The sequence below is a fragment of the Phyllobates terribilis genome, unplaced genomic scaffold, assembly GCF_046119375.1.
Source record: "Phyllobates terribilis strain yellow unplaced genomic scaffold, ASM4611937v1 Scaffold_12__6_contigs__length_324123572, whole genome shotgun sequence".
Classification (NCBI taxonomy): Eukaryota; Metazoa; Chordata; class Amphibia; order Anura; family Dendrobatidae; genus Phyllobates; species Phyllobates terribilis.
The window spans coordinates 24775904-24787771 of record NW_027362772.1 but is presented as its reverse complement, the minus strand read 5'-3'; the positions used below and the strand labels follow the sequence as shown (position 1 = coordinate 24787771).

Here is an 11868-nt window from a genome sequence, read left to right as displayed (position 1 = left end):
ACGATCCTCAAGGGTCCGAGCTTGGCCATATTCAAGACCCGCACTTTATCCCAACCCTTATCTCACCGGTGCGGCATGATCCTATTTTATGGGCAGAGCACCCCATGGGGGTATTATTTACTCATGGAGTCTTTTTGTGTCTCCTCTTCTTCTCCCCCACCACAAACCTCAGCCCCCCTGCAAGTCTTATATGACACATATGTGAATTAAGGGAATCTGCGCCCCAAAATATAGTTGCTTTTTTTTGGAATAACTTTTTACGCTGAAATTCCCAAATCAGAGTCTTTTTTTCTGAGTTTTTTGGAGCTGAAACTGAGCAGAAAATCAAACTTTTTGAAGAGTTTTAAGATTTGCTGGAGGATTTGGAGAGTTTCCAAAAAATAATCCTATAAAAACTCTAGGCTAAAGAATAAAGTAATCCTATATCCAGCTGCTATAGCATAGTCTGGAATTGCTGAAAAGGCGATAGAAAAAGTGGCTACAAAATGTCCCTTTATTTTTTTCCAAATCTGCATGTAGAGCAGACGCCATCAGCATCATTAATATGTAAAACGATGACATGTTACTCCCCCAAATCCAAAGTTATAAGATGTGTGACATCTACAGGTGCTGCCCTTCACTGTACAGCCGAGAAGCACAGGAGGAGGTAGGAGCAGCGCTGGGGGAGGGGGGAAAGTGCAGCTCTATGGATACATGCAATATACATTGTATGTAATAATTCTATACTGTTCATTGCAATGGTGCCAATGGGAAAAATACCAGTTCCCTTTGTGCACAGATGCAGCAGAGATGAGTTTGTTATTTTGCACTCATGTAGTTTAACCCCTCCACGAAATTGCCATTTTCCATTTTTTTTTGCCTTTTTGTTTTTTTCCTCCCCTTTTCCCAACAGCCAAAACTTTTTTATTTTTTCTTCAGTATGGCTTGTTTTTTTTTTGTGGGACGATTCGTACTTTTGAATGGCACCATTGATTTTGCCATATAGTCTACTGGAAAACGGGAAAAAAAATTCCAAGTGCGGTTAAATTGCAAAAAAAAGTGCAATTCCACAATTGTTTTTCTTATTTTTTTATTTAACATGTTCACTAAATGGTAAAACTGAGCTGCCATTATGATTCTCCAGGTCAGTACGAGTTCACAGATACCAAACATGTATAGTTTCTTTTTTATTTAAGTGGTGAATCGCCTGTGCTACACATAGCAGGGCTTCAGCTCGATCTCCTTTGAACGTCAGCCACAAACCGGCATTCACAGCAGGATCGTCATGACAAGTACGGGGCTCTTCGACAGACCTCCGGCTGTGAAGACAACCCATCGGCGCCCTGCAATCACGTGATTTGTAACATGCTTCCGGCTGGTGTGTGTTAAATCCCGCTGTCAATCACTGACAGCAGGATTTAAAAGGTTAACAGCGGCTGGCGAGCACCAAAGGAGAAATTGGAGAGTTTCCGATCTGTCTCTGCTCCACGAACTCTGTGTTCATGTAGTCCTACTAGGGGTTATTACTAGTAAGGGGAGACTGCTAGAGTTAATGTTAAAATTAAGGAGCCGTAAAGAGTAACTTTATGCTTTCAGCTCTGCTACATCCATAACTTTACAAGCATTTAGCACTGCAGTTTTTTGGCTAAGTTTTTTCATGCTTTTTTTGTCTCCATTAACATCCAGAGCTGCTTCCGAATTGTACAACATTGTATCTGAGCTCATATAATACAAGGCTCTTTGGAAACCAGCAAGTTGTTGTTGCAGCTTTGGATGTGAATGGAGAAGCAAACATCAGTCAAGTCAGTGTCAGCACCAGCTGCATTTCTGATAATGTTATTATGTATCACTCACATTGTTATTTACAAATAGAAGACAAAGGATAGAATGTTACAGTGTTCTCACTTCTACTGAACATTCCGCAATCATTCACTTGTGTTTCTATTCATACAGAGATATTGTCTTATGGAAATATTATCATTTACATCAGTATTGTGCTCCGGACAGACCTGTATAACGTTGTATTACATGATGGGGGCTCGCTCACACAGGAGAGGATTAGATACACGGCTCAGACAGTATCACATAGGAGAGGATTAGATACACGGCTCAGACAGTATCACACAGGAGAGGATTAGATACACGGCTCAGACAGTATCACACAGGAGAGGATTAGATACACAGCTCAGCAGACAGTATCACACAGGATAGGATTAGATACACGGCTCAGACAGTATCACACAGGAGAGGATTAGATACACAGCTCAGCAGACAGTATCATACAGGATAGGATTAGATACACGGCTCAGCAGACAGTATCACACAGGAGAGGATTAGATACACGGCTCAGCAGACGGTATCACACAGGAGAGGATTAGATACATGGCTCAGCAGACAGTATCACACAGGAGAGGATTAGATACACAGTTCAGCAGACAGTATCACACAGGAGAGGATTAGATACACAGCTCAGCAGACGGTATCACACAGGATAAAATTAGATACACGGCTCAGCAGACAGTATCACACAGGATAGGATTAGATACACGGTTCAGCAGACAGTATCACACAGGACAGGATTAGATACAGGGCTCAGCAGACAGTATCACACAGGAGAGGATTAGATACACGGCTCAGCAGACAGTATTACACAGGAGAGGATTAGATACACGGCTCAGCAGACAGTATCACACAGGATAGGATTAGATACACGGCTCAGCAGACAGTATCACACAGGAGAGGATTAGATACAGCTCAGCAGACAGTATCACACAGGAGAGGATTAGATACACAGCTCAGCAGACAGTATCACACAGGAGAGGATTAGATACACGGCTCAGCAGACAGTATCACACAGGACAGGATTAGATACATGGCTCAGCAGACAGTATCACACAGGAGAGGATTAGATACACAGCTCAGCAGACAGTATCACACAGGATAGGATTAGATACACAGCTCAGCAGACAGTATCACAGAGGAGAGGATTAGATACACAGCTCATCAGACAGTATCACACAGTATAGGGTTAGATACACAGCTCAGCAGACGGTATCACACAGGAGAGGATTAGATACTGCTCAGCAGACAGTATCACACAGGATAGGATTAGATACACGGCTCAGCAGACAGTATCACACAGGATCGGAATAGATACACGGCTCAGCAGACAGTATCACACAGGAGATGATTAGATACACAGCTCAGCAGACAGTATCACACAGGAGAGGATTAGATACACAGCTCAGCAGACAGTATCACACATGATAGGATTAGATACACGGCTCAGCAGACAGTATCACACAGGATCGGATTAGATACACAGCTCAGCAGACAGTATCACACAGGAGAGGATTAGATACACAGCTCAGCAGACAGTATCACACATGATAGGATTAGATACACGGCTCAGCAGACAGTATCACACAGGATCGGATTAGATACACAGCTCAGCAGACAGTATCACACAGGAGAGGATTAGATACACGGCTCAGCAGACAGTATCACACAGGATAGGATTAGATACACAGCTCAGCAGACAGTATCACACAGGAGAGGATTAGATACAGGGCTCAGCAGACAGTATCACACAGGATAGGATTAGATACACGGCTCAGCAGACAGGATCACACAGGAGATGATTAGATACACGGCTCAGCAGACAATATCACACAGGATAGAATTAGATACACAGCTCAGCAGACAGTATCACACAGGATAGGATTAGATACATGGCTCAGCAGGCAGTATCACACAGGAGAGGATTAGATACACGGCTCAGAAGACAGTATCACACAGGATAGGATTAGATACACGGCTCAGCAGACAGTATCACACAGGATGGGATTAGATACACAGCTCAGCAGACAGTATCACACAGGAGAGGATTAGATACACAGCTCAGCAGACAATATCACACAGGAGAGGATTAGATACACAGCTCAGCAGACAGTATCACACAGGATGGGATTAGATACACAGCTCAGCAGACAGTATCACACAGGAGAGGATTAGATACACAGCTCAGCAGACAATATCACACAGGAGAGGATTAGATACACAGCTCAGCACACAGTATCACACAGGAGAGGATTAGATACACAGCTCAGCAGACAGTATCACACAGGATAGGATTAGATACACAGCTCAGCAGACAATATCACACAGGAGAGAATTAGATACATGGCTCAGCAGACAGTATCACAGAGGATAGGATTAGATACACAGCTCGGCAGACAGTATCACACAGGATCGGATTAGATACACGGCTCAGCAGACAGTATCACACAGGATAGGATTAGATACACAGCTCAGCAGACAGTATCACACAGGATAGGATTAGATACACGGCTCAACAGACAGTATCACACAGGACAGGATTAGATACACGGCTCAGCAGACAGCATCACACAGGAGAGGATTAGATACACAGCTCAGCAGACAGTATCACACAGGAGATGATTAGATACACAGCTCAGCAGACAGTATCACACAGGATGGGATTAGATACACAGCTCAGCAGACAGTATCACACAGGATAGGATTAGATACACGGCTCAGCAGACAGTATCACACAGGAGAGGATTAGATACATGGCTCAGCAGACAGTATCACACAGGAGAGGGTTAGATACACAGCTCAGCAGACAGTATCACACAGGATAGGATTAGATACACGGCTCAGCAGACAGTATCACACAGGAGAGGATTAGATACATGGCTCAGCAGACAGTATACACAGGATAGGATTAGATACACAGCTCAGCAGACAGTATCACACAGGAGATGATTAGATACACAGCTCAGCAGACAGTATCACACAGGATAGGATTAGATACATGGTTCAGCAGACAGGATCACACAGGAGGTGATTAGATACACAGCTCAGCAGACAGTATCACACAGGATAGGATTAGATACACAGCTCAGCAGACAGTATCACACAGGATAGGATTAGATACACAGCTCAGCAGACAGTATCACACAGGATAGGATTAGATACACAGCTCAGCAGACAGTATCACACAGGACAGGGTTAGATACACGGCTCAGCAGACAGTATCACACCGGAGAGGATTAGATACACAGCTCAGCAGACAGTATCACACAGGATAGGATTAGATACATGGCTCAGCAGACAGTATCACACCGGACAGGGTTAGATACACAGTTCAGCAGACAGTATCACACAGGATAGGATTAGATACACGGCTTAGCAGACAGTATCACACCAAAGAGGATTAGATACACAGCTCAGCAGACAGTATCACACAGTATAGGATTAGATACACAGCTCAGCAGACAGTATCACACAGGATAGGATTAGATACACGGCTCAGCAGACAGTATCACACAGGAGAGGATTAGATACACGGCTCAGCAGACAGTATCACACCGGAGAGGATTAGATACACAGCTCAGCAGACAGTATAACACAGGAGAGGATTAGATTCAAAGCTGAGCAGAAAGTATCACACAGGATAAGATTAGATACACAGCTCAGCAGACAGTATCACACAGGATAGGATTAGATACACGGCTCAGCAGACAGTATCACGCAGGAGAGGATTAGATACACAGCTCAGCAGACAGTATCACACAGGAGAGGATTAGATACACAGCTCAGTAGACAGTATCACACAGGATAGGATTAGATACATGGCTCAGCAGACAGTATCACACAGGATAGGATTAGATACACGGCTCAGCAGACAGTATCCCACAGGAGAGGATTAGATACAAAGCTCAGCAGACAGTATCACACAGGACAGGGTTAGATACACAGGTCAGCAGACAGTATCACACAGGATAGGATTAGATAAACAGCTCAGCAGACAGTATCACACGGGATAGGATTAGATACACTGCTCAGCAGACAGTCACACAGGAGAGGATTAGATACACAGCTCAGCAGACAGTATCACACAGGAGAGGATTAGATACACGGCTCAGCAGACAGTATTACACAGGATATGATTAGATACACAACTCTGCAGACAGTATCACACAGTATAGGATTAGATACACAGCTCAGCAGACAGTATCACATAGGATAGGATTAGATACACGGCTCAGCAGACAGTATCACACAGGATATGATTAGATACACGGCTCAGCAGACAGTATCACACAGGAGAGGATTAGATACACAGCTGAGCAGACAGTATCACACAGGATAGGATTAGATACACAGCTCAGCAGCCAGTATCACACAGGAGAGGATTAGGTACACAGCTCAGCAGACAGTATCACACAGGATAGGATTAGATACACAGCTCAGCAGCCAGTATCACACAAGATAGGATTAGATACACAGCTCAGCAGACAGTATCACACAGGAGAGGATTAGATACACAGCTCAGCAGACAGTATCACACAGGATTGGATTAGATACACGGCTCAGCAGACAGTATCACACAGGAGAGGATTAGATACACAGCTCAACAGACAGTATCACACAGGAGAGGATTAGATACACAGCTCAGCAGACAGTATCACACAGGATAGGATTAGATACACAGCTCAGCAGACAGTATCACACAGGAGAGGATTAGATACGCAGCGCAGTAGACAGTATCACACAGGAGAGGATTAGATACACAGCTCAGCAGACAGTATCACACAGGAGAGGATTATATACACGGCTCAGTAGACAGTATCACACAGGATAGGATTAGATACACGGCTCAGCAGACAGTATCACACAGGATAGGATTAGATACACGGCTCAGCAGACAGTATCACACAGGAGAGGATTAGATACGCAGCTCAGCAGACAGTATCACACAGGAGAGGATTAGATACACAGCTCAGCAGACAATATCACACAGGAGAGGATTAGATACGCAGCTCAGCAGACAGTATCACACAGGAGAGGATTAGATACACGGCTCAGCAGACAGTATCACACAGGAGAGGATTAGATACGCAGCTCAGCAGACAGTATCACACAGGAGAGGATTAGATACACAGCTCAGCAGACAGTATCACACAGGAGAGGATTAGATACACGGCTCAGCAGACAGTATCACACAGGATAGGATTAGATACACGGCTCATCAGACAGTATCACACAGGATAGGGTTAGATACACGGCTCATCAGACAGTATCACACAGGATAGGATTAGATACCGCGGTTCAGCAGACAGTATCACACAGGATGGGATTAGATACAGGGCTCAGCAGACAGTATCACACAGGATAGGATTAGATACACAGCTCAGCAGACAGTATCACACAGGAGAGGATTAGATACACAGCTCAGCAGACAGTATCACACAGGATAGGTTTAGATACAGGGCTCAGCAGACAGTATCACACAGGAGAGGATTAGATACACGGCTCAGCAGACAGTATCACACAGGAGAGGATTAGATACACAGCTCAGCAGATGGTATCATACAGGATAGGATTAGATACACTGCTCAGCAGACAGTATCACACAGGCGAGGTTTAGATACAGGGCTCAGCAGACAGTATCACACAGGAGAGGATTAGATACACAGCTCAGCAGGCAGTATCACACAGAAGAATATTAGATACACAGCTCAGCAGACAGTATCACACAGGAGAGGATTAGATACACAGCTCAGCAGACAGTATCACACAGGATAGGATTAGATACACAGCTCAGCAGACAGTATCACACAGGAGAGGATTAGATACGCAGCTCAGCAGACAGTATCACGCAGGAGAGGATTAGATACACAGCTCAGCAGACAGTATCACACAGGAGAGGATTAGATACACGGCTCAGCAGACAGTATCACACAGGATAGGATTAGATACACGGCTCAGCAGACAGTATCACACAGGAGAGGATTAGATACATAGCTCAGCAGACAGTGTCACACAGGATAGGATTAGATACACAGCTCAGCAGACAGTATCACACAGGAGAGGATTAGATACACGGCTCAGCAGACAGTATCACACAGGAGAGGAATAGATACACGGCTCAGCAGACAGTATCACACAGGATAGGATTAGATACACAGCTCAGCAGACAGTATCACACAGGATAGGATTAGATACACAGCTCAGCAGACAGTATCACACAGCATAGGATTAGATACACAGCTCAGCAGACAGTATCACACAGGAGAGGATTAGATACACAGCTCAGCAGTCGGTATCACACAGGAGAGGATTAGATACACGGCTCAGCAGACAGTATCACACAGGATAGGATTAGATACACTGCTCAGCAGACAGTGTCACACAGGATAGGATTAGATACACAGCTCAGCAGACAGTATCACACAGGAGAGGATTAGATACATGGCTCAGCAGACAGTATCACACAGGATAGGATTAGATACACGGCTCAGCAGACAGTATCACACAGGAGAGGGTTAGATACAGGGCTCAGCAGACAGTATCACACAGGAGAGGATTAGATACATGGCTCAGCAGACAGTATCACACAGGATAGGATTAGATACACGGCTCAGCAGACAGTATCACACAGGAGAGGATTAGATACACAGCTCAGCAGACAGTATCACACAGGAGAGGATTAGATACACAGCTCAGCAGACAGTACCACACAGGAGAGGATTAGATACACGGCTCAGCAGACAGTATCACACAGGAGAGGATTAGATACACGGCTCAGCAGACAGTATCACACAGGAGAGGATTAGATACACGGCTCAGCAGACAGTATCACACAGGATAGGATTAGATACACGGCTCAGCAGACAGTATCACACAGGAGAGGATTAGATACACGGCTCAGCAGACAGTATCACACAGGATAGGATTAGATACACAGCTCAGCAGACAGTATCACACAGGAGAGGATTAGATACACGGCTCAGCTGACAGTATCACACAGGAGAGGATTAGATACACGGCTCAGCAGACAGTATCACACAGGATAGGATTAGATACACAGCTCAGCAGACAGTATCACACAGGATAGGATTAGATACACGGCTCAGCAGACAGTATCACACAGGAGAGGATTAGATACACGGCTCAGCAGACAGTATCACACAGGATAGGATTAGATACATGGCTCAGCAGGCAGTATCACACAGGATGGGATTAGATACACAGCTCAGCAGACAGTATCACACAGGATAGGATTAGATACACGGTTCAGCAGACAGTATCACACAGGATAGGATTAGATACACGGCTCAGCAGACAGTATCACACAGGAGAGGATTAGATACGCAGCTCAGCAGACAGTGTCACACAGGATAGGATTAGATACAGCTCAGCAGAAAATATCACACAGGATGGGATTAGATACACAGCTCAGCAGACAGTATCACACAGGATAGGATTAGATACACGGTTCAGCAGACAGTATCACACAGGATAGGATTAGATACACGGCTCAGCAGACAGTGTCACACAGGATAGGATTAGATACACAGCTCAGCAGACAGTATCACACAGGAGAGGATTAGATACATGGCTCAGCAGACAGTATCACACAGGAGAGGATTAGATTCACGGCTCAGCAGACAGTATCACACAGGAGAGGATTAGATACACGGCTCAGCAGACAGTATCACACAGGAGAGGGTTAGATACAGGGCTCAGCAGACAGTATCACACAGGAGAGGATTAGATACATGGCTCAGCAGACAGTATCACACAGGATAGGATTAGATACACGGCTCAGCATACAGTATCACACAGGAGAGGATTAGATACACAGCTCAGCAGACAGTATCACACAGGAGAGGATTAGATACACAGCTCAGCAGACAGTATCACACAGGATAGGATTAGATACACGGCTCAGCAGACAGTATCACACAGGAGAGGATTAGATACATAGCTCAGCAGACAGTATCACACAGGATAGGATTAGATACACAGCTCAGCAGACAGTATCACACAGGATAGGATTAGATACACGGCTCAGCAGACAGTATCACACAGGAGAAGATTAGATACACGGCTCAGCAGACAGTATCACACAGGAGAGGATTAGATACACGGCTCAGCAGACAGTATCACACAGGAGAAGATTAGATACACGGCTCAGCAGACAGTATCACACAGGATAGGATTAGATACACGGCTCAGCAGACAGTATCACACAGGAGAAGATTAGATACACGGCTCAGCAGACAGTATCACACAGGAGAAGATTAGATACACGGCTCAGCAGACAGTATCACACAGGAGAGGATTAGATACACGGCTCAGCAGACAGTATCACACAGGATAGGATTAGATACACGGCTCAGCAGACAGTATCACACAGGAGAGGATTAGATACACGGCTCAGCAGACAGTATCACACAGGAGAGGATTAGACACGCAGCTCAGCAGACAGTATCTCACAGGAGAGGATTAGATACACGGCTCAGCAGACAGTATCACAAAGGATGGGATTAGATACACGGCTCAGCAGACAATATCACACAGGAGAGGATTAGATACACGGCTCAGCAGACAGTATCACACAGGAGAGGATTAGATACACAGCTCAGCAGACAGTATCACACAGGAGAGGATTAGATACATGGCTCAGCAGACGGTATCACACAAGAGAGGATTAGATACGCAGCTCAGCAGACAATATCACACAGGAGAGGATTAGATACATAGCTCAGCAGACGGTATCACACAGGAGAGGATTAGATACGCAGTTCAGCAGACAGTATCACACAGGAGAGGATTAGATACACTGCTCAGCAGACAGTATCACACAGGAGAGAATTAGATACGCAGCTCAGCAGACAGTATCACACAGGAGAGGATTAGATACACAGCTCAGCAGACTATCACACAGGAGAGGATTAGATACACGGCTCAGCAGACAGTATCACACAGGATAGGATTAGACACACAGCTCAGCAGACAGTATCACACAGGATAGGATTAGATACATGGCTCAGCAGGCAGTATCACACAGGATAGGGTTAGATACAGGGCTCAGCAGACAGTATCACACAGGATGGGATTAGATACAGGGCTCAGCTGACAGTATCACACAAAATAGGATTAGATAAGCAACTCAGCAGACAGTATCACACAGGAGAGGATTAGATACACGGCTCAGCAGACAGTATCACACAGGAGAGGATTAGACACGCAGCTCAGCAGACAGTATCTCACAGGAGAGGATTAGATACACGGCTCAGCAGACAGTATCACAAAGGATGGGATTAGATACACGGCTCAGCAGACAATATCACACAGGAGAGGATTAGATACACGGCTCAGCAGACAGTATCACACAGGAGAGGATTAGATACACAGCTCAGCAGACAGTATCACACAGGAGAGGATTAGATACATGGCTCAGGAGACGGTATCACACAGGAGAGGATTAGATACGCAGCTCAGCAGACAATATCACACAGGAGAGGATTAGATACATAGCTCAGCAGACGGTATCACACAGGAGAGGATTAGATACGCAGTTCAGCAGACAATATCACACAGGAGAGGATTAGATACACTGCTCAGCAGACAGTATCATACAGGAGAGGATTAGATACGCAGCTCAGCAGACAGTATCACACAGGAGAGGATTAGATACACAGCTCAGCAGACTATCACACAGGAGAGGATTAGATACACGGCTCAGCAGACAGTATCACACAGGATAGGATTAGACACACAGCTCAGCAGACAGTATCACACAGGATAGGATTAGATACATGGCTCAGCAGGCAGTATCACACAGGATAGGGTTAGATACAGGGCTCAGCAGACAGTATCACACAGGATGGGATTAGATACAGGGCTCAGCTGACAGTATCACACAAAATAGGATTAGATACGCAACTCAGCAGACAGTATCACACAGGAGAGGATTAGATACACGGCTCAGCAGACAGTATCACCCAGGAGAGGATTAGATACACGGCTCAGCAGACAGTATCACACAGGATAGGATTAGATACACGGCTC

At 45.3% G+C, this 11868-nt stretch overlaps 1 protein-coding gene across 1 annotated transcript in view; it reads left to right on the top strand.

The window, feature by feature from the left end:
- Window positions 1-539: 539 nt before the first annotated feature.
- LOC141171965 (alpha-tectorin-like) overlaps window positions 540-11868 on the top strand; it is a 29721-nt gene continuing 18392 nt past the window's right edge. Inside the window, exon 1 of the mRNA XM_073655700.1 lies at window positions 540-646. Coding sequence (XP_073511801.1) covers window positions 555-646 — 92 coding nt within the window. The 5' untranslated portion in view covers window positions 540-554. The remainder of the gene's footprint in view (window positions 647-11868) is intronic.